The following is a 23,812-nucleotide window of genomic DNA, read 5'->3' on the forward strand; positions in this document are numbered from 1 at the left end:
GTGCTCTCAAGAAGGGAGTTTCCCATCTTATAAGTGTGCTGCTGGTTACTACTGCCCAAGTGCAGCACCCTGCACTTGTCAGTGTTGAAGTGCATCCTGTTTTGAAATGGATATTTTAGTTCTTCTGTTTTCTGTAGTGACACTTAGCTCAATTGATATGTAGATGTAGTTTGTAGCTTTCTCTTACAGAAAGCCACTTCAGCTTTCTGGCTTGCTCTGAGCTTTGCCACTCCCCTGCAATGAGTGTGCTAGGTCTATACTAGTACTCAGAAGGAAAAAGGAATGCACAAAATGAGGGGGTGCAGGGAAGAAGGGGCTGCTTGTTACATAATCTATGATCTTTCCTTATGATGTCTCCTTTTAGGCTCTGTTTGTTTAATTAAATCTCACTGCTGACCCAGCTAGCTGTCACATTTCATAGGTTCACTTTACATTTACTCAGCAAGCTTTGAGCCTCCTGCTTACGTACACTTTTGCAGCTTAGCCTTGGTCACTTGAAAATGGCCAAGGCTGGCAATACCTCAGTAGTGTTGATGACAGTTAAGCTCCCAATGCATGGAATATATTAAAAGTACAGCTGGTTGATCTCTTTAAGTAGCATATAAAATAATTTGAGGCTACTGTACAGGTGTCTGAAGTTGGAGCATGCACTGCTTTTTAGGGGTCTGTTAGAGATGGAAAGCCTTTATGAAGGTTTAGATGTGCTGATGGTGTTTTAAGCAATATGGTGAAGTAGAGAACTTGCACAAATGTGTCCTTTCCATCTTAACTTTTATTGGTTTGGGGTAGATTTGAATATATCCTTCAACAATAAGGGTTGGAGTTTGCTTGCCAATTTTTACAAGTGTAGGCTAAAGTTGATTCCAGCTTTAAGGATGGATTTCAGCATTATGGAGAGGTCCAAATACCATACTTTCTCATATGTTACCTACCCCCAAAATATCATATGCATATTGTTTCCGAAAGGCAAAATGAAGATTTTTTCCCCCCCATAGTGATAGCAGAATGGACCAGGGATAAAGCCTAATTTTTAGTTGACTTGCTCTCCTTTTTCTGCTTTTAATTAAAGCTGAAACATTTGTTACTGATCCATCTGTAGCAACTGCTAGGGAGACAAATGTGCTTTTGAAAAGAGACTCTCTCCAAAGCTGTGCAATGAGGGGGATGAGTAGCAACTACCAGACAGCAAACTCGCCCTAAAAAATGTTGGCTTGATTAGTGTAATATTAAGATGGTTAAAAAAGAGAAGATTGTTAACATCTCCTGGAGTAAAGAACAATGAGTTGTTAAGTCAATTGACTCCCTCAGCTGACGTAGTAATAATACAACAGCTCCTTGTCTGTGGAGCAGGACTCAAAGCAGGGGGATTTTATCCCAGTAAACTATCAGCTTTTCCCTGCTTAATCCACACAGTTTAATTTTGGGGGTGCTGATTTCTGCAGAGGGGAAGGTGTGTGGTATATATGAGAGAAATATGGCCTCTTCTGTAGTTAAGATGCATATGGCTCTTTCCTATTAGCATGATTTTTGTCAAATCCCTCTGAGTTGAAAGCAATTAGATTTGCAAGATCTTTGAGAGAGAGACACCCTGTGTTTAGCCACATACAGCAGTGGCCAATAGCTTTTAAGAAGCAGCTGGCTGGAACAACCTGGATGTACTTTGACATCGGTGGAGTTCCTTCAGTGGTGGGAGGCTTTGCTTGTGCTCACCCCGGGGCCAGGCAGCTACGTTATGCTCGCTCTACAGCTGCTTTCCCCAGCCACCTGCTTCCCTGACTTGAGTATAGGTACAGCTTTCTGTTGAAAGGAAGGTGTGCTGGGACCCAGTGACTGGAAGCTGTAGCCTCCTTGCAGCCATTTGTGCCACAGCTGGGAAGCAGGAGTTAACTCCTCGTCAGCCAGAAGCTATGCCTGCATGACACTGCAGCCAGGGAACAGGGGCTGGGGGAGGTGGCGTTGGTATGGGTATAGATTTCAGCCGCTGCCTGGCCCTGCCATGGGCACAGGAACAGGCAGAGGCCATTGGCACTGGTGGCTGGATCCATTGGTTTTATTGAATGGATTTGGCGCACAAACTGTATGTTGCTCACACTGATGTGCACAATTACGTTGAAATTTCATTGGTTTAAAGGTAGATATTTTTCTGGAATACGTAAGACAGGTTGGGCAGAATGATAGGGAGGTGAGTTACCTGCAGCTTGTAGTTCTTGGCTTCTGACGCAAGTTATTTTTTATTTTATTGGCTCATTCAAACAATCTTGCTTAACAAATTCCAGTCTGGTTTAATAAGTTGCTTGAGGTATTGGGGTAGTATCTTTTGCTAGAGTTGTAGGAGTCGGATGATAACTTGATTAAGAGCAGTTTGTGTTCATTGTATTGTAAAATGTTCATTAAAAGCAAATAGAATTAAAGCATGCATCAGTAAAGAAACCAAATGTAGCACTGTTGGAGAGCAGGACAGATTTAGAACAATAATTCTGCAATCTCACTATTAAATGACTTGCTATAGCTTCTTTTGAATTGCAGCTATTAAACATTAGACTAACAGAAGCCTGGATCTTTGTGCTCTGGTAGATTTGTACTCCACAGTTGGTGTCAAGCTGACTGAAAGCTGGCTTTCCTCATTACTTTGGGGGGTTGCTTGGACCCTGTAATTCCTTAATGCAGACTGCTCCCTCTCCCTATCCTTGTAGTGAGAGTGGTGGTTGTGACTGGAACATCGGTTACGCCTGTGAACTTGCAGCTGTTTAGAATGCTCTAAAGCAGGGGTGGGGAAAGTGGTGGATATGGCTGGTGGCTGGACTACATTTCCCAGCAGCCCTGGTTCCCAGCCAGTATCCATGGAGACCCTGGGGTCATGATGGCACAGAGCTGCAGAACTGGGGCTGTGCCCTGGCTGGGATCAGCCTGGCCCCACCTCACACTGCACTGTCACACATCCCTGCACTCCTGTCATCTCCACAGAGACCGGCTAAGAGCAGCATGGGCAGGGCACACGGTCAGGTGGGGAGCTGGACCATGGCCGGGATCTTGCGGTGAGGTAATCTGCCTGCATGCCCCTGCCCGTGGAACCTGCGTTCATTACTGGACTGCGCGGGCAGCTGACTGTGGCTCTGCTCTGGCTTCAGCCCACACTGTCACTGCCACACAATCCTGGCTCCAACCCCAGAGCAGATCACCACCTGGCTGCATGCTCAGCCCATGCTGCTCCTGGCTGGTCTCCATGGAAACAGTGTGGGGTTGGGCTGGGCCAGGACAGCCCCAGTTCTGCAGCCCGCACTCGATGGAGACTGGCCAGGTGCCAGGGCTGCTAGGAAATGAAGTCTGCCCTGGGTGCAATCTGGCTCGCAGGTCAGACTTTGCCCACCCCTATCTAAAGGCTGCTTTGTTTTGTACCAGGGACCATCTTGATGCAGAGCAGCCAGGCTCAGCCACAAGCGTTCAAGTGTGTCATGAAGGGATGTTCTTTTGACCTAAGTGGGATTTCCATATTTCCTGAATCAGTCAAGTAGTACAAGAGAGATTATCAGAGTATGCAGTTTTCCCTCCTCGATTACATGTTGATTTAAAAAAATGCTTTATTGTGGGTAAAAGTAATTGAGAGTAACTTTTGGCATGGGGGTCAGAGAACTAGACTGAAGCAGTCTAAATGAATACTGATGGATTTCCTGGTTTTCTTTCCATTTTCATCCTTTAATAGATTATCTATTATGTTCCATCTGAAGTCCAAAAGACTGCTTTCCAAAATTACTTGACAGCTGGATCCAGTTGAGCATGTGCTTACCACTTCTTGTTTTCTGTTTGTACCCAGAAAAGAAAATAGCTACTTCTTTAAAATTAAAACTTTGCCTTAATGTCACCCAAAGTAGTCATGCTCAGTTTTGTCTAAAGTATTATTAATGTTTCTGAGCTATTTATTTTAATAGAGACCAACTTCATTTTATTTAACTTTGCATTTAAATTCCAGTTTCAAGCTATTACAGTTCTTAAATCACTGCTTAAGTTAATGGCAGTTAAAAGTAAAGTTTAGAACCGTAACCTAATTATTTGTGAAAATGGCATTCTTAGTATGCAAATTGATTTTTCTTATGGACTAGAATAAAATCATAGTTTTCATATTGTGAATGAATAAAACTTCTTACAGTAGTGATCATTAAATTATGGAACTCCTAAGAATGTATTAAAGTGTAAGAGTGATGTTGTAGCCATGATGGTCCAGAATTACTCAAGTGGCAAGGATTTCTTGGGATGGAATCCTTTTAATTGGATCAGCTGTGTAGTTAGGGTAGTTTCACAAGCTTTTGAATGGAAGACATTCTTTGTCATGTCCCTGACGAATTTCTGGACCATCCCTAAGATCTGATGAACAATGTTTTGCATTCAACAGCTTGTCTAACTCTGTATCCTAACTACAGTTGTTCCAATAAAAGGTATCACCCTAAGAAATCTTTGACTCCTGTATTAGTTTTTTTTTTTAACAATATCTCTATTGTTACAGGTACTGCACATCAGTCACATTTCACTTGTCCTTGTTGCCAATTTCATAGGTTTCCTTTGGGTACTTTGGTCTCATATGCATAGATCCTCATAACCTAGGTGTATTGGATTAAGTTTGGAACAAGATGAGAACTGGTGCAAAACTCAGACAAACAGCAAGGTGGAAACAAAAATGGTGTAAACTGGAAGTCAGACTATGTAAGAATACTTGGTGGTGGGTGGTCTGGCCTAGTGGTTAGATTGCCAGAGGAGGGTTAAACCATGGCAGTCTAAAATACTGGCCCTAATCCAGGGCCATCCACAAGAGAAGGCTGACAAGTGATCTTGTGGCCGCCTATAAATTCATTAGGGGGACACAGCAAACGATTGGAAATGTTCTGTTCACCAGGGTGCCTCTTAAGGTAACAAGGAGCAATTGTCACAAACTGACAGCAGATTTAGGCTAGATATCAGGAGAAACTTCCTCATGGTAAGGGTGGCCAAAATTTGGAATGGGCTTCCAAGGAAGGTGGTGCTCCCCCCTACCTTGTGGGTCTTTCAGAGAAGGCTGGATAGGCACCTAGCTTGGGTCATATGACCCCAACACTCTTTCTTGCCCAGGGCAGGGGGTTAGACTTGATCTGTTGAGGTCCCTTCTGACCCTAGCTTCTGTGAATCTGTGAGGAATCAAATACCAAGTTTCCAGATTTAGAGGACTTCTGGGGCAAGGTCCAAATAACAAATTGAGTCAAAGTTGAGTAGGCAGAGGCCAAATTGCCAAATACCAGGGAAAATCCAGAAGCCAGAGTCTCGGAATAGAGCGGGTAGGGTCAGGAAACCAGAAAGTACAATGAAGTGCTGGGGTAAATGTAACAGGAACTGTTGGCTGGGCTCAAGCCTGTTGCCACAACTGAATGGGTAGACTGCTCTTCTAGCAACAAATGGGGCGGGGGGTGGGGGACGAGGTGAGAAGAGTGCCCAGCTAGAGTTACAAGTGGGTTAGGGCTGCCACTTGAAACCCCAGGCAGGTGTGGTTCACTAAGCAGTTAGCCCAGGCTGGGTTGCCTGTTGGGACTCCTGACAGACTAATAAAATAATGAATTTTTAGTTTTGTATTAGCAGGTAAGACAAACTTGTCTTCATTGATACCAGTTTTAGTGGTCTGTATATCTGGCCCGTGTTTTTAGACTTTGCCCTTGTCACTGACCCTCCTCTAGTGGGCTACCCACATGGCCAGACCACCCATGACCCAGTCCCCTTGCATAGCTTGACTTCTGATTTTATAAAACTTTGTTTCTACTACATTGTTAAGCTAAATATCTGTTCACAGTTTAAGTTGCACTTGCTTTTTTCCGAGACTTGAAGAATGGCCCTCGGCACCTGAAAAAGTCCACGCTCTCCCAACGATATGCTTGGTCCCATAAAAAGATGCTGCCAAAATAAACCCCTTGCTTCTCCTATATTTCCTGGATCATCACAGCTACAGCAAGACTCCAGGCCTACTACAATATATTACGGATACATTTCTAATCTAACAGGTTCACATTTTAATTTTTTTTTGTAAATTTTTAAATTTTTTCTTTCCCAATTGATTTTTATCTTGAATAACATCCCAAACGCATCCTCTTCTAAATTCTAACATCTACAGAATGTTTAGAATTTTTAGTCAGGTATATTGCACAAGTTATCTTCTTTCTTATAAATAGGAATAGCAAATGTATCATCTTGTAGGATATGGTGCAGTTAATTTGATGGACAGTACTTGTACGTACCATAAAACTGGATTTGGGGTCCACTAGCTTCAGACCAATTTATTTAGGCTTGTATGGGAAGGTTGTCAATATATTATGAAAGATGTCTTGAAAATCCGTAGTATTTAGGTTATATCATCATAGTCACATGGACTTCTAGCAAAAAAAAAGAGTTTTTGTGTCATTTAAATGAAAGCATAACAGTCTTGAAATACCTCTAACTTAGCAAAGACTTAGATCAATATATACAATATCAGATATGTAAAAAGTTAAGTGCCTAGCTTCTGTGTTTGCTTAGAGAGAGTACACAAAACACCAGCAAACTTTTCCTATGCCTGAAGAAGGGTGCGTGTGCTCCAAAAGCTTGAAAAAAAACAAACAAAAACTTAACAATTTTTCCAGCTATTTAATTGGCCTAATAAAAGATCACATCTACCCAAGGAACCTAGTCTGCCTATGTCCTTAGACCAACACAACTACAGCCAACAAACTTAACTTCTGTGCTTTAAACACTTAGGCATTTAGAACCTATTTGTAGATTTGTTCCCTGTCTTCTCAGGAGGTTAGTGTTTAATGTTTGTTCTATTTTAAATTGTTCTATCCTGTCCTATGAAATCGGAGGAGAGATGCATTACCAAGAGTAGGTAATAGAGATGGAAAATGCAGAAGAATGCATAGCTATATTAATGGAAGATCAAGATGATTAAAAAGGAAGACTCATAAACACATGCAGGGTGAAAAGATTAACAGGAATCAGGTAGGTGAGTCATGAAGTCATTGTTTTCTTGGTTCTTAATGTCCAGCTAGATTATGATTTTTTGTTTGTAGGCTCACCTTTTGAAGGTATGTTGCAACTTTCCCTTGAACATGAGGATAATGAGGCCAGAAACTGAGTGGTTGTTCTGTGAAAAGTGTTCTCCTGCACAGTGGTATGTCTCTGTCCTTTAGCTTTTCCTGTTTGTTCTGGTGTGTAGATTTCGTCTGTTTTAACCCACATGGCTTCTGAGAGACCATTTGGTGAGATTTGTACCACAGTCTGGGATACAGATGTGAAGGATCTGTGGATTCTAGTGGCTGTTGATTGTAGCACTGGAGACGAGTTGACACTTTTTTTTTGTTCTCATCTATTGATGGGAAGTGGTCATTGGCAAATGCTTGTTGATCAGTGTGCAATTTACTTCACTAGAAAGGTATTAATGCCCTTCTCCCCTTTTATTAGTCTTGATATCCCACTAATTTAGCTATCCTGTCCTCGGGTCTGAGAGATGAGGAAGGGTACTTCATACCAGGAAGCTTGTTTATATCCCTCCCAGCTATACATTTGGTCCAGTAAAAGGTATCACTCTTAAATCTTTGCATCTCTCACTTTTTGTGGACTAGCATAGCTACATCATTCTGTGGTACTTAAAAGGTAGTGCCATTACAGAGAGAGAGGCTTATGAAACGTCCAAAGCTTTCCAGTGGAACTTTGGTAAGAAACCCAAAGTCTTCCTTGTAATACTACAACCTTGCAGGTAAATTGCATTGCATGTAGTGCATAATCGGTAAATTCAGTTTGTTTGCTAAAGATGAGTTTTTGTTCTTTCTAGCTTAGTAATACAACAGCTGTAAAGAAGTAAAAGAAGCTATAAAACAGCTATAAAAGAAGTAAGTGTTTCAGACCTCACTGATAGTTGAAACTCTGATCTAGAGAGCTGTGACAGTGTGAAGCAATTAAATCAGTGCTACAAAAGAGGCTCGTTTACTTGGTCAGATCAACACAAAGTTCCTTAAGTTAGATATCTAAATATTGTAAAGAGGCTAATAACACATGATAGTGAAAATTGTTTGACTACTCATATGCGTCTGCGTCTGCATCTCAGGGATGGTCCAGGGACAGGACGAAGAATGTCTTGCATTCAAAAGTTTATCCAACTGCCCTCGCTACACAGTTGATCCAATAGAAAGATCTCGCCCTAAGCAATCCTTGCTGCTTGCATGATTTCTGGACCATTGTGGCTACAACATTACTCTTTCTTACCCTACTTAAACATTCACACGTTCTTAGGAGCTCAACAATTTAATGATCACTAATAACTACTATAAAACCAGTTTTATTCAATCACCATATGAAAGCTGTGATTTTTATTTTAGTCCATAAGAAAAGAGAAGTTACATGCTAAGGATGCAATTTTCACATATAATTAGGTTTTAGGTCTAAACCTTACTTTTAAGTCTCATTAACTTAAAGTGCTCTACAAAATGTAATGGTAAATAAAACTTGTGTAAAAATGAAAGTGGTTCAGTTTACTCGTGTGCGCACTCTCGCTTGCTCGAGAGAGAGAGCGAGTGAGTAATCAAACCATTTTCCATTATCACGCGTGTTTTTTGTGTGTATGCAATAGAATTTTTGAGACCTTAGTTAGGTTTGATAAAGAAGAAATTCTGATTCTTTCCTGAATAAAGTGAATGCCAGTGCTTGAGAGGAGTTGGTACAAAACTAGGGAGTAACCATTTCATGTTCTAAGGCAATTTTAGGTTTGAGTATGAATTCTTCTGTAGTGCAGAAAACAGCTTTTATCTGGCTGCGTGTTACAAGAATATTTGTTTAGCTCTGAGGGAATGGAAAGGATTCAGTCTAAAAACTTAACTTTCTTTTGTTGATGGTGGGTTACTCTTGGTTATTGTAAATGGGGTTGATGGAAAGTTGCAGATTTTCCAAGAAGTATGTGAATATATTTTCCCCCCTATTACTTTGTATTTTATAAAGAACTAGATTTTTTTTGAGGAAGAAAACCACAGTTGGAGGGAAATCAATAAGTCTGTCTTCCCAGTGCTGAGCCAGGGCATTTATTGTCAGAGTGTTTCTTGAGAAACAATACTGAACTCTGTGTCCCAAATAAAGAAGCCAACCTGGAATACTCTGATCTCATCTTTGGAGCCTGCTTCTTGATTTAACAAAGTTTTCCAAAGGTTGTAAGGTCATTATATCTGCAGAAGAATGTTTCAGCAACATGTGTCTTAATTCAGGAGCTAATGTTCATCACAAAAAACCAAACAAAATGCCACCTTCAAACAAACAAGCAAACAAAAACTTATTTCCCCTGACTTTATGGTTCAGCTTGGGAAAGCTCAAGCCATGGGGGAAAACGCTCTTTTAGGCTTCTGATGCATGGTATTGGATTAACTGGTTAATCATGTCTGAAGTAGTGATCTGGCCACATGCTCATTCAGTTAATGTCATGATAAACTGAGGAATAAGCAACAAAGTTATTACACAGTGTATATGTGTAATAACTACAACTTGTTCCTATCATGTCTTTAAATGTGTGACCAGTGCTCCCAGCCAATGGCGCACACTATCACAAAGCAACCTTGCCTGAACTGGACAGGGTACTCCACAAACTGGAAATACTGGCCAAATGATCATGGGTCCCAGCCGGAGAAGCATGCTGAGCCCTCTGTGGCAGGAAACCCTGTCAGTGATTAGAACTTCTAGCTTCAGCATAGAGGGGCTACCCTGTGGCTGGAGGCGCTGTCAATTCCCAGCCCATGATGGGCTTCCCAGCCACAACAATGAAGATTGCTTGTTCAGGAGGAGCCCAGGATCATGATCTTGGGCTTCCCCTGTGCCAGCACTATGGTGTGGTATGACTGGGATCTGATGCTTGAGCCCAACAATCATGCAACACCTACAACTTTTAGGGGTGCACCGATAGAGATTTTTGGGGGCCAATACCAATGACAGATTTTTAAGGCGCCAATATCATCCGATACCAGTTTGATAACCGATATGCAGCCAGGCAGCTTGGAGAGCAGCATCTGGCTGATATGTCTGTTGGGGGTGAGGGAGGAGGAGAGTTGAAGTGGGGACAGGTGTGAGGGGGGCAGATCAAGGCCCCCACAGTGAGTGGGAGTGGGGCAGGTTCTACACAGCTGGGGCAGGGCACAGGACAGCTGTGATCAGCCCGTGGTGTGGGGAGGCAGCTCCCACTGCTGCACACATCCTGGGGGGGGGGGGGGGGGCATGTGCCCCCGGATCTGCACATGGGGCAAGTGTGGGCTGCCTCTGGGCTGGGGCCACCACCAAGCTCTTCCCGGCAATGGTGTTGAGCTGGGCTGCACTCAGGGTGGGCAGCAACGGTGCTGGGAGCAGGGCTATGGGTAGAGGGGGGTGGTGATTGCAGCCACTCCAAAATTTGCCTTGGCCACTGCGGGGGGAGGGGATAGCTGCTATCTGGGGGCACCCCCCATGCTGCCCCTTCTCCCTGCACACGGCTCCATCCTGTGCCCCTCCCCAACAGTCTCCTAGACTTGGTCTTGGCCAAAGGAGACGATTTGGTTGAGCAACTTGAACATTTAAGGGTAGCCTGGGTGACAGCAACCATGAGATTGTGGTCGCTGTCTGCTGCAAGGTAGACCAATTAGCAGGATTGAAGTCCTGTACTTAAAAAATACTAACTTGAACTGGCTCAGGGCATTAGTAGGGGAGGCAATGTAGGACTAGGGACTTGAGGTGAATGGGGTATGTGATGACTGGTCTTTCCTCAAGGACACAATCCTCGAAGGACAAAAGAAGACCATTCCCATGCAGAGGAAAGGCAGCAGAAGGGCTCTCAAGCCCTCTTGGCTCAATAGGGATATCATGGTCCTGTTGAAAAAGAAGAGGCATAAACACAATGGAAGCTAGGGACAGTCCTAATCTGGACTATACCAGATGTTCTCCAACTTTTTGATACTGTGACAAGGGGTTGCAAACTTCTCTTCCCTCCCTAGAAGCGGTGGCACAGGGGGCAAGGTCACCCCTGCCATCGAGCACTCTGTGCTGCTGTGAGCCACTTTCTCACACCGAAGTCTGGCCGTCAATGAGCTGGGGGGCAGGAGGGTCCCTGCCAGCCAGCCAGCCAAATTTGGGTGTGGGGAGGTAGCGTGCAGCACAGTGCTTGACAGCAGCATCTCCATGCCACCACTTCTCGGGGGGGGGGGGGGGAGAATTTGCAACCCTCTTTTAAGTTGCCGGGGAGTCATGGCCCACAGTTTGAGAGCCTCTGAACTATACCACAGTGGCCCACGTGTGTAGGGAGAAGATTAGGAAAGCTAAGGTAGTGACTGGATTCAAGTTAGGAACAGGAGTCAAAGACAATAGGAAGTCCTTCTTTAGCTATGTGGGGAGCAGAAGGAAGACAAATGGAAGCATGGGGCCCCTGCTGAACACCTCAGGACAGCTGGTAACTGACACCCAGGAGAAAACCGAATTCCTGAATGCCCACTTTGCTTCCGTTTTTCAGTGGACCAAGGGGAAAAACATGCAAAATAAGGTTCACGTGGGGCATGGTGGGAATGACAACCTTCCCACTGTTGATGCTCAGCTGGCACGTAACCAACTAAAAAAGCTACACGTTTTTATAAGTCAGCAGGACTGGATGAACTGAATTTGAGTGCCCGAGAGGATGGTTGAGGTCATTGTGGGACCCCTGGCAAATCTTAAAAAATTGTGGCACTCTGGGGAGATCCCTGAGGATTGAAAGAGGGCCAACATTGTGCCCATTTTCAAGAAGGGGAAGAGAGAGGACCCAGGCAATTATAAGCCAGTCAGCCTAACTTCTATTTCAGGGAAAATCCTAGAAAAACTCATCAAGGAGTCTGTGCGACTCACTCGTAGAGGGTAGGATTCTCAATGGCAGCCAGCATGGCTTTGTCACAGGCAGGTCCTGTCTTCCCAATCTCTTTCTCGCCACCTGGATGTGGGAAAGGTCAAAGTTTATATACCTAGACTTCCAGAAGGGCCTTCGATTTAATATCCTATGGTATCCTTGTGGGAAAATTGGAAGTTTGTGGACTCAACTGCTCAATGGTTCAGTGGGTGGGAAACAGGCTGCGAGGTAGAACCCAGAGTTCTTATGAACTGATCTGTTTCATACTGGCGAGAAGTGGCCCACTGTGTCCCTTAGGGGTCCATGCTTGTTCCGGTGCTTTTCAACATCTTTATCATTGATTAGGATATGAGGGTAAAGAGCTCACTGGCCTAGCTTGTGGACGGCACCACGTTACAGTGGAGCATGGTTACACCTGCAGATAGGCTGCAGATACAGGCAGAACTGGACAGACTGGAGAGGTGGAGGTGTTGAACCTCGTCGGATCCAGATGAGGTTTAACACGGAGAAGTGTCAAGTGCTCCATCTGGGGGCAAATAATCCCCAACATACCTACAGGCTCGGTGGCAACAATTTGACTTGCACCATGGCCGAAAGGGGTAATAGTTGACCATCTCATGAGCATGACCTGTTGGTGCGGTATTGTAGCCAGCAGGGCAAATAACACTCTGGTATGTATCAACCAGTGGATCTTATGTAAAACCAAGGAAGTGATTCTTCCACTGTACTCAGCACTAGTGAGACTGCAGTTGGAGTACTGCATCCAGTTCTGGGCACTGCACTTCAACAAGGATGTGGAAAAACTTGAGAGGGTCCAGAGAAGAGCCACCTATATGATCAGAGACTTTCAAGGCAGACCATATGAAGACAGGCTGAGGGACTTGGGCCTTTTCAGCCTAAAAAAGAGAAGGCTGAGAGGGAACTTGGTAGCAGTTTATCGTTACATCAGGAGCTTGGTGAATGAGGACACCCATGGGGAAGACCAGGAGTAATGGATACAAATGCCTGGAAGACCACTTCACTTCAGGCTCAATTCTAGGAAAAACTCCTTCACAGTCTGGTTGTCTAGATTATGGAACAAACTCCCTCTAGAGGTGGTGCAGTCACCTACCCTGGAAATGTTCAAGGGGAGATTGGACAATCACCTTGCTGGGGTCACTTGTCTTGCCTGCCTAGTGCAGGGGTGCTGGACCAAATGATATTGCAAGGCACCTTCCAGCCGCTAAAAATCTATGAATCTATGATGTATTGGTATACCTCTAGCAATTTTTATTCCACTGCCTTGCTGTTCTAACAATAACATCATCTGATCTAATTCTGTTTTGTTGCATGTTAAAACCAATGCTTAGTATCCTGCATTCTCTAGCAAGGGAGGAAACTTGTTGTCCCTCTTCTTTATGGTATCCTTTAAGACATTTGAAAACTGCTATTGTAACCCTCCTTTAATCTCCTTCCCAAGCTAAATCTACCTGGCTCTTTCAACTTTTTCCACACATAGTTTGCCTTCTAAACTGTTTATCATCTTTTGACACTCTCCTCTGGATCTTCTCTGACTTGCCCAGCTTCTGAGCTCCAGACTTTAAGAAGAATGTAGGTAAGTGGGGAAGTGAAACGCAAAAAATGAAGCAGTTTATGCCCATGTTCATACAAAGTTTAATTTAGTGACATTCCTATATTACCATACTTTCATGCATAGAACACATTTTTCCAAAGTTCAGCTGCTGGAAATTCTGGTCCACATTATAAATGAGGAAATATGGTGATAGCAGCTTCTGCTGGGAGAAAGCAAAAGTAATGCTGCAGTGCTGCATGTGGGGGTGGCCTAACTGCTGGCTGTGGATACTTTCTCCTTTGTCCTGGGTAGAGGCTTCTGCTGAAGAAGCTGGTACTACTTACTGTTACTTTACCAGTATTTTCAAGAGAGAATCTTTTTCTTCGTTTGGACTTTCAGAAGCCAGATGCAGGTCTTATTTTGGGGTATGCTGCATACAAGAAAATACGGTAATCCAGTGCCTTAATCAAAATACCATACTTGATTCTGATGTTGGCTGGAATGTCATTGAGAGGGGAGTTAAATAGTTGTAAAATAAATTACTGACTTTCAGGCACTTGTAGGTGGGGGGTCTATTTTGACTAACTTTTTTGGGTCAGATGTATATCCTCAGAATTTTGTATAGTGATTATTTTTATAGATCCCACATCTTTCTGGCATCTATCAGGTGGTTTATATAAAATATTTTTTTAACCTTTTAGTTGATCATCCAACTTGGTTTGCATTCAAATTTGGAAAAGTTTCTAGTCTTCTAGATTCTTGAATGATTTTTGTCATAAAATGAGGGGGGGAAGTACATTTTGGAGGCAGAATAAAATTTAATGTAAAGTACTGAAAAACCACAAAAATGGCTTTTTTCCATAAGTCATACAGTTTTACTCTAAAAACTGAATATCTTCGCTCTAGCTGCATTTTTTTTTTAATTTAAAAAAGTTTATATGTTATATGTTATAAGTAATTTGTTTTTTTTAATTGTAGAGATACAAGTGTACTATTGTCCTAACTGGGATCTCTAGGGGCTACTGTTTTAAAAAAAAAAAAAACCAAAACCCAAAACAAAAAATCTTAGGGGTGCAGATTTTTCATTTGTTTATTAATGTAAATCTTAAGTCTGAGCCGAGCATTACTTGGCAAAAGAAAAAAATGTGGTATATAATTATTTACTAGCCTTCATCTGTCATTATGAACTCTTATTTTTCCTATTTAAGTACCTTTCCAAATTTGTTTCCTGTTAATTGACTGTGCATGTATAAAATGGCCACTTGAGGGCACCCTGGTGCTTGGTTCATTTCCTATTTGTATGGTTAAAACATTTTTTTCAACTAAAGTTCTGTTTTCTTATGACATGGTCCATCCATAGTTCAATAACTTTTTAAATTGAAGTGTTTACTGTATGTATTATCTAGATACCACTTGATCATAAAGATCGATGTTTTTAATAAGAGGCTTGCTGGGTTTAAACTTTTTTTGCTTTATTTTTGCGGAAGTCATGCTTCCATTCTAGTGGAAGTCTAATAAGTGATTTTGCTTTATTTCCCTTGTATACTTTGTTCAGAAATAATTCCAACAAGTGGCAGCTGATACATCTCAGATAGAACCTAGATGAAGAAATTAAAATTTAAAACATTTATCAAAGGATTTAAACCTTCTTAATAACACTTCTTAGAAGGTTAATCAGAGACTGAAGGTTACCAAGATTGTAACATTGGGTAGATGGTTTGGACTACCTTAAAGACACTTAACATACAGGTGGACTTTGTGCTATGAAGGCAATTTTATGGCTCCTACATCTAAAAGTTTTCCTTATTCTAGACTAAAAAGATGCATGCATCTGCCATAGGTGGCTGATGTGACCTGGAAGGTAGAATAAATTTAGCATTCTCTTCCTCCTTCAGTAGAGCTAATAAAGCATCTGATGTCCAATAGTATTGTGTCAGAATGAAAACAATACGGTTGCATGGAGCTGGAGTCAGTTGTACACAATTAGTGGCACTTGTTATGCCAAAAACTACACAGAATTTCTCACTCTAGTGGGATGTCTCAAACTCATGCCTTCCATAAACTAAAAAAAATATTTTTAACTACAATCTGTATATACAGTTTTAAATAAGAGTATAGTATTGGCTTTCAAATGCATTTAGTTATTGAAATCATGTGGAGGGACATATTTTTTTTATATTTCCCCACAATGAACAGCTTGTCTGCACTGCAGGCTATGGTGCAACACAGGTATACAGAGTTGTCTTTAGCATGCTAGTCTAGGTACTTGATGCAGTAGAGCCATGACAACCCAGAGATAGCTGTAGGCCAATTTGTTGTGTACAGAAGTACTGCATATTAGCCCCAGTTACGTGCCATCTCATGTAGACTGTCCACTGCCGAGGCTAGCTCAGTCTACTGCTCAGGGCTCTGTCTACCTCTTGCAGTTGTCAAAACCAAGGGATACCTTTTGAGCAATGCAGAGGCACACAAAAGTATAGAAGCTATTTCCTTGATATGTTGATGTTGAACATCAAGTAACTTTTTGATCAGCTACACAATCTCAAGAATGGTTCAAAGCTGACAGAGTTTTTAATAAAGATGAAAAAAACCTCCCAAATAATCTTATAAGTGTCTGACCACTTGAGGTAATCTTGATGTTCCTCAAGCCTGGAAATAAGTTCTTAAAATTAGTAAAAAATGAATTGGTAACTAAGGACTCAAATACCTTTTAATACTCCAAATGCACGGGACTCTACTTCAGCTCAGAATTTTTATTACATCAGTTATATAGCTATGGAACTTGGCCTATTGACAGATGGTATCTTAGTTCCAATAGATGGTATACAAATAATGAACCAGACTTCTGAAAGGTGTGAACTGCTGATGCTGCAAAAATTATTTTATAGATTAGAACTTCTGTTTATATAGGTGGGGGTGCATGATCAAAAAAGTTTGGAGACCACTGGATTATCATGTTCCCAAAATTATTATCCTTTGCTGTGGTTGATTACAGTTACATGGGGCATGATGGCAGAGTGGTTAAGATGTGTTGCTGCAACTCCAGAGGTAAGAGTTTGAATCCCTACTCTGGACTCATGGCAAAAGTCATTACCCTTCTGTAAATGGGTACTTGGCAATTTGAACAGGGGGGAGTCGGTGGTGGTTGACTGTCATGCTATCACCATTATATATAAGGCATATATGCCTTTGGCTACAGAAACTGGCATGCTTTAGCCTTGCTAATCCTCTAGGGTCTTAAACTTATTATGTTCTTTGATAACTACTATGATATATTTAATGAATTATTTGCGAACTTAAAGCTTCTGGTTTAGTTACTTCAGTAACCTAGCCCATATCATTTCTTGGCTTAACATATAAAGGGAGTACACGTTAATAATTCTTTGTTACAGGAATCAAAAAAAGAAAAGTTGGAATAAGCCGTTAATCATGATAGCAAATTCTGGTGGAACATCATGACTGAAAACATGAGTGCCTGAATTATAAATAGGATTAATTACCAGATCATTTAAAGCTCAAACAGAGCTGTTATGAAAGATCCTCTTTTCTTAGCAGTTCAGGTTGTAATGTCAAAATGCTGACTGTTTCCACACCAATTGTGTCATAAAAATAAGATTAAATGATACAATATCAGAAAGATTTTATTTGGTAGCTTTATGGTAAAAGTGGATAGCTTCAAAAACAATTAAATAACAGAAAAGTACTGAATGATAACTAGCTATGTAAGTCTTAATCATACAAGTTAAATGTAGTGCAAAACTTCCTGAAATTGCTTATTATATAAAAAGGGGTATCGGAGGGGTAGGAATTTCTTCCTTCCTGGAACCTTGGGAACTAACTTGCAGACCACAGCATACTTCCTGAACCTCTGTGCACTGAAACCAGTTATCTATAGTTAACGTATTCATGTTAACTACAGTATTACTAGTTGATTCTGGTATAACAAATGTAGAATATGTAAGGCATGAACATTTTATGTAGGTATTGGTTATGTTTTAAGAAGCCAGTGCCCAGGCTTACATAAACAACACATTCTTACTACTTTTAATTTTTTTAAGTACTTGTTTTTTTTGATACTATGATTCTCTGTGCTGCTACAGCTCCACTTATGTTTAATTTTTCCTTTGGTGGTGACAATGATTATAGGGCAGCTGAGCAATGTCATTCTAATAGCTCAGAAGATCTACTATGCTTTTTGTAAAAATATTTTAGTTTCATTTTTGTAGTAAAGGGAATAGAAAGATGATGTTTTCATTAAAGTGATCAAGTATGCATAAAGAAATAGGGTAGGACAAAGTATGAACATGAGTCTAGAGAATCCCATTTTCATGTATAAATTGCATCTAATGCATATATAATTGTTTCAAAATACCTTTGGATAATTCTAAAGTACAGTGATGCTAAAATTGCCTGTGTACTGATTTCTAGAAAATCGTATATCTTGCTTTGCAGTAGGCCTGCCAGTTTACTGCTAAAATGCTGCCTTTATGTGTTAACATGCATCATTTTCTAGCATTCAGTATGTTCTTCAATATAGAACAGTTCATTAGAACTTTAATTAATGTATAACTTTCAGAGTTATTTTGCTTCATTCTTAATATAAATATTCTGTTACAGTGAACAAGAACAAAGGCACTCTCTTCTCTCCCCTCCCCATGGGACAGTGTGCCTTCGTGCTTCAGGACATTAATATTTCAACAGTCACATTGGATAAAACTGAACAATGGATAAAACCTAATTATTTTTCTCATGCCTGTGATGTGATCTTATCCGGGTTCATTTTCTTATTTTATATTCTAGTGAATTTCATCATAAATCATTCACTGTTACCTGACAAATCTCTCTTCCTTTGGAAATTGCATTAATCAAATTCATAAGTCTAAAATGCAAATGCTTTCTCTTCTGCTTTGTTTTCTCTATATTAAGTGATTTTTAAAAAAAGTGTTTCTGCATCTTGGAAGAAGATTAAATCATAATATTTCTGTGCTTTATCTGTAGCCTGTTAATTCTGATCATCTGCCTTGGTTTCCTTCTCATCCATCCCTTTCATCTGCTTTGTACAGATGTCCTCCTCTGATGCTGCTCAGCCTTTGGCATCCTCTCCTTCTCTGCAAGCTGCTGCTGAAAAGAGCAAATTGGAGGTATCTCTTTTTCTAGTATAACACCATTCTGTCAGACAACATATTTTGATCTAGTGCACAGAATATTTGTGTATTTAATTTAATCTAGAATATAAAATTTATTTGCGTTCTAGCATAGTGTCTTAATTGGCTTCATTAGAAGAGCTTTGGGCATTTAAAACAAGCTTTCTGCACCCTGCTTCATTGACTTGTGTAACTGAAGAGAGCTGATCCAGCTAGGTGTAGTTTTGTGGGTTTTGGCTTTATTATACTTATTTGGATTGATACCTTTATGTTCAAGGTTATGCTGCTGTCTTAGTGTTGCAAAACCATGTAAATACTTCCATGCTCAGAGACACAAGTTTGATTCCTTTATTATTCTTTTCATTAAGAACAGTGTTTTGATAAGCCTCTGCTCTTCAGTATAACAGGATTGCTAAAACTTCTCCAGGATTTGTAGGGGCAAAATCATTCCAGCCAAAGTATATAGCTGGTTTAACAGGCCATGGGGTGGTTTAACAGAGCCATTTGGTGGAGATTTTACCAATTTATAGGTTATCTTCCTTTTGCATTTCCTTTATAGTAATGGGAAGAGAATTGCACTGAAAAGATAGTAGTCTAGTATGTTGTAGTTCAGACATTTAAAAGAAGCATTTCTGCTGGCCTTTTGGATACCATAACCAAATATGGATGGCATGCAAGGCATCGCTACTCATGCCTAAGACTTACGGTAATATCCATATTTTATAGTAAATGTATTTTTTTTTAAACCCACACTTGCGTACCCAGCTTTAGGCACTCATTTGGAATTTTTGTTTTGAGTTCAGACATATAGAATAATTACACAACCAAAGAATGAAATGTTTCATACTTATAAAGTGCTTTATAGTAAATTAGGACACAAAAACTTAGGTAGTAAATATAACCACCTTTAATTATGGCACATTCAGTCCTAAGTACTGTTTGAATTTTTTTCTTTGTACCCACATGAAACAAGCCACAATTGCCTAATGAATGTAATTTCAAAACATGTATTGCACATATTTTATACTGCATCAGAAATAGGAGCACCTATTTTAGTAAAGTTTGCCTAACTGTTCTTCTAATTTATTATTTGACCTTTAAAGCTTTCTGAAACTCTTAAAAAATTTACCTTGTTGTTTCCCATTGGTGAATTTTTGAGTAAAACTTGACAAACAGCAGGTTTTGACCCCAAGGAAAGCAGGAGTAGAAATTTCACTACAATAATGTAGTGTCTTGGCAATATTTTTGTCTATTTGTTGAAAAAAATGGCTGAGGTTGAAGTTTGACATGTTAGTAGTATTGAGAAATCTTTTTACTTGTTTTGAATTAAATTTGTTTTGATTTGATTGCGTTTGGAAAACCTATAAACGTGCGTATTGGCCTTGTAAAGTGTGAAGAATAAATAAAGATTTCCATAGAAGAACTACTTTAATTGGACTACATTAATAATTCAGTGAACAACCAGAACTGTGATAAGGCTGAATTTTATGTGCAAAGCCTTAATTCTTCCCTTTTCTGCAAATGTGTTACTCTTGATTGTATTATTGTACATGTGAAATAATGCAACATCACAGAATACATTTTACAGCTTGATGCATGTAAATGTAGAATATTCTTTGTGTGTGTCAGTGTGGGATCCCACTGTAGAAGTGTGTGCACTTCATTGCTTGAGGCTGTGTTCTTTTATACAGTAGTGTCTGAGTCATGCATGTGTCTTGTACGACCCTGCAAGGACAAAGACTGGAGCAACCTGTTAACCTCAGTTCCCTTCTTACTATTCTTGGCATTGAGCTGGACCCCAGCAAGTATCAGACTTGCTACATTTTTAGCGGTTTATACTTATTCCATGTTTAATAATTTGGTGAAGAAACTTAATTCTAACCCATAAAAAATCAATAAATAAGGACCTTTGTGTATAGTGGAAATGAGGGGTTTGCTATACTGGATTCTAAATAGTCAAGGTCCAAATCCTACACTTCCTGTGACAGACTTAGTTTCATAGTTAGTAGGGTCAGAAGGGACCTGAGCAAATAGAGTCCGACCCCCTGCCACGGCAGGAAAGACTACTGGGATCAAACGACCCCAGCAAGGTGTTCACCTAGCCTCCTCTTAAAGACCCCCAGTGTAGAAGCCAGCACCACTTCTCTTGGAAGTTGGTTCCAGATCCTACCTGCCCTGACCATGAAGTAGCGCCTCCTGATATCTAGCCTAAACTACACTGAGATTTGTATTCTCACTGATAGACACCACCATGTGCTGGGAAAATATTCAGTAGCTGGACTTCTTTCTTCTAGGACCCACAACTCCAAGGATACAGGCCAAGTTGCATCTGGCTTAGCATTCCATGTGGGTCACTTGAGAGGAAGTGAGAGGTATTGCATTGAAGCCCAGGGTACTGGTCTCCCATCTAAGGATAGGGTAGTAAAAATGGCAGTGAAGACTGGCACTTCCAACTTTGATCACCTAACCACAAGTGATTCCAGTATTTACGAACTGAGCAATAGAAGAGCAGAGTTTTATATGAAGCAGTAATTTATCTGCATATACCATGCAAAGTCATCCTGCCAGGAGGACTTGAAATGTCTCTAAAGATGGATCCTTAATGTTCTCTGTGGGTGCATATGTGTGCTTTAATGTGCATTAGCCTATTTTAATGCACACTAAAGAATCCACAAAAAACTCTGCTTTTCACAAATGTGCATTAAAATAGGCCAGTGTGCTTTTTTTTCCTAGTATCTCACAATGGAGGCATTAAATTTAATGCGCATTACCAAAAACACATTAATGAACATGTAGATGTGGCCTCCTTAAAATGTATGCAAGGGAAGATAATCATGGGAAAGTAGGTCTCAGAGGGACTTCCTGAGGTCTCACCAGTCCTCTGCTCAGGGTAGGATCATCCCTGGATAAAAACCATCCCAGTCAAGTATCTGCCATCACTAATTAAGCTGCCAGCAAACAGCTAATAAGGATGATTTGGGTAAGGAAGGGGCATCCTGAGGGATGAGATAACACAAGAGACATGTCAGAAAGCTTTTGATGAGTCTGAATTAACTCAACTTAGCAGGGCCTGATGAACTTCATCCTAAGGTAATGATGGGAACTGGCAGAAGTTATCTTGGAGCCCTTGGGAATAATATTCACAGTCATGGGAGATGGGCACGGTACCGGATGACTAGAAGAGGGCCAACAAAGTGCCCCTCTTTAAAAACATCAAGAAGTTACCGAACTCAAACTGGCTACGGGAATCAAGGACAATAAAAAGTTTCTTCAAATATGTGGGAAGTCGGGGGGGAGCAAGGGCAACGTTGGACCCTTGCTGAACTAAATGGGGCAGCTGACAACTGACACTCAGGGAAAAGCTGATCTCCTCAGCAGTTACTTTGCGTCGGTTTTCCACCAGCCCAAGGGGATCACCCTACCTGACAGGACACAAGACTACCAGGGTAAGGGTGATTATATGCCTATAACTGGCAAAGGCCTTGGGGATGCCCAGCCTCTCAAGCTGTTCCCTCACAAGTCAGCTGGCCCAGATGGAATGCACCCAAGAGTACTAAAAGAGTTGCCTGACATTATAGCATGACCAATGACAAAGGTATTTGAGAACTTGTGGTGCTTGGAAGAGGTTCCTGAAGATTGGAAGAGGGCCAATGCAGTGCCTATCATCAAGAACGGAAGGAAGATCCAGGGAGCTACAGGCCAATCAGTTTGACCTCAGTCCCTGGAAAGCTATTGGAAAAAATCATCAAAGAAACCATCAATAACAGGCTATAATGTAAGGCAACATTCTGAGAGATAATCAACATGGCTTCATTGTGGGTAGGTCTTGCCTGACCAACCTCATTTCCTTCTGTGACCAGGTGACACATCACCTGGACAAAGGAGAAGAGGTTGATGTCATGTATTTAGATTTCAGAAAAGTCTTTGACTTGGTCTTCCATGATGTCCCCTTGGTAAAATTGGGGAACTGCAGCTTCAACAACCTTACAGTCCAATGGCTGGGGAACTGGCTTTGTGGTCGGTTCCATCAACTACCACTCTCTCGGTCTAAGTCAACATGGCACATGGTGACCAGTGGCATCCCTCAGTGCTCAGCCCAGTACTCTTTAATATGTTTATAAATGATTTGGATTCAGGTGTTAGAAGTGGACTGGCCAAGTTCACAGACAACACCAAATTATGGGGAAGTGTGGTAACGCTAGAGGATAGGCTGGCAATTCGGGCTGACCTGGACAGGCTTGCTAGGTGAGAGGATCAAAACCTGATGGCTTTCAACATGGAGAAATGTAAGGAGCTCCATTTTGGGAGGAAAAATCCCACATTATACTTACAGGCTTGGTAGTGCTACACTCAGTAGCACCACAACTGAAAGAGACTTAGATGTTATGATTGATCACAAGGTGAACATGAGCCACTGATGTGATGCCGCAGCCAGCAAAGCAAATAAAACTCTGGCTTGCATTTACTAATGCATCTCAAGCAAGATCCAAGAAGTCATTCTCCCACTTTACTCCTCCTTGATGAGGCCGCAGCTGGAGTATTGCATCCAGTTCTGGGCTCCGCACTTTAGAAGGGGTGTGGAGAAGCTTGAGAGAGTCTAAAGGAGATGAGAGGTGAAGAGAACAGGCCTTGGGAGGAGAGGCTGAGAGGCATGGGACTCTTCAGCCTGGAGAAACGAAGGCTCAAGGCTGATGTGGTGGCAGCCTGTAAGTATATAAGGGGTGTGCACCAGGACCTGGGAGAAGGTCTGTTTACCAGGGCATCCCAAAGGGAAGACCAGGTCTAACAATCACAAACTGCTGGAGGACTGTTTTAGATTTTGGGTTTTTATCAGAGAACTTGTGGTTATTTTTTTTATCAGGGAAAACCAGGATCCCTGCTCATCGCAAGCAGCTGGCACGAACAGATTATGCCCAATATACTTTAGCTCTTTTTTTTTCCCATAAGGTAACTAGCTTAGTGGATGAAAGCAATGCAATGGATATAGCATATCTGGAGTTCAGCAAGGCGTTTGACAAAGTGCCACATGATCTTCTCATAAACAAATTGGAGAAATATGGGATGGACAAAACTACTATAAGGTGGATAGACAACTGGATCAGGGCAAAGCAAAGGGATGCATGTCAGACTGGCAGGAGGTTTTCGAGCAGAGTCCTACAGGAGTCTTGGTCTCATTGTGGGTCCACATGCTTGTTGTGATTTGGATGCTGGAATTGAGAGCTTTTCAGTAAATTGGGCAAACAACACAACACAAAA

At 41.3% G+C, this 23,812-nt stretch overlaps 1 protein-coding gene across 2 annotated transcripts in view; it reads left to right on the top strand.

Moving 5' to 3' along the window:
- SMAP1 (small ArfGAP 1) overlaps nt 1-23,812 on the top strand; it is a 204,726-nt gene that overhangs the window by 66,313 nt on the left and 114,601 nt on the right. The window contains exon 5 of one of the 2 annotated variants that reach the window (XM_019537615.1): nt 18,476-18,553. The exons of the other annotated variant lie outside the window; for it this stretch is intronic. Coding sequence (XP_019393160.1) covers nt 18,476-18,553 — 78 coding nt within the window. The remainder of the gene's footprint in view (nt 1-18,475; nt 18,554-23,812) is intronic. 2 annotated transcript variants of the gene reach the window in all.

Source organism: Crocodylus porosus, unplaced genomic scaffold, assembly GCF_001723895.1.
Source record: "Crocodylus porosus isolate Cpor-Errol unplaced genomic scaffold, CroPor_comp1, whole genome shotgun sequence".
NCBI classification, from domain to species: Eukaryota; Metazoa; Chordata; order Crocodylia; family Crocodylidae; genus Crocodylus; species Crocodylus porosus.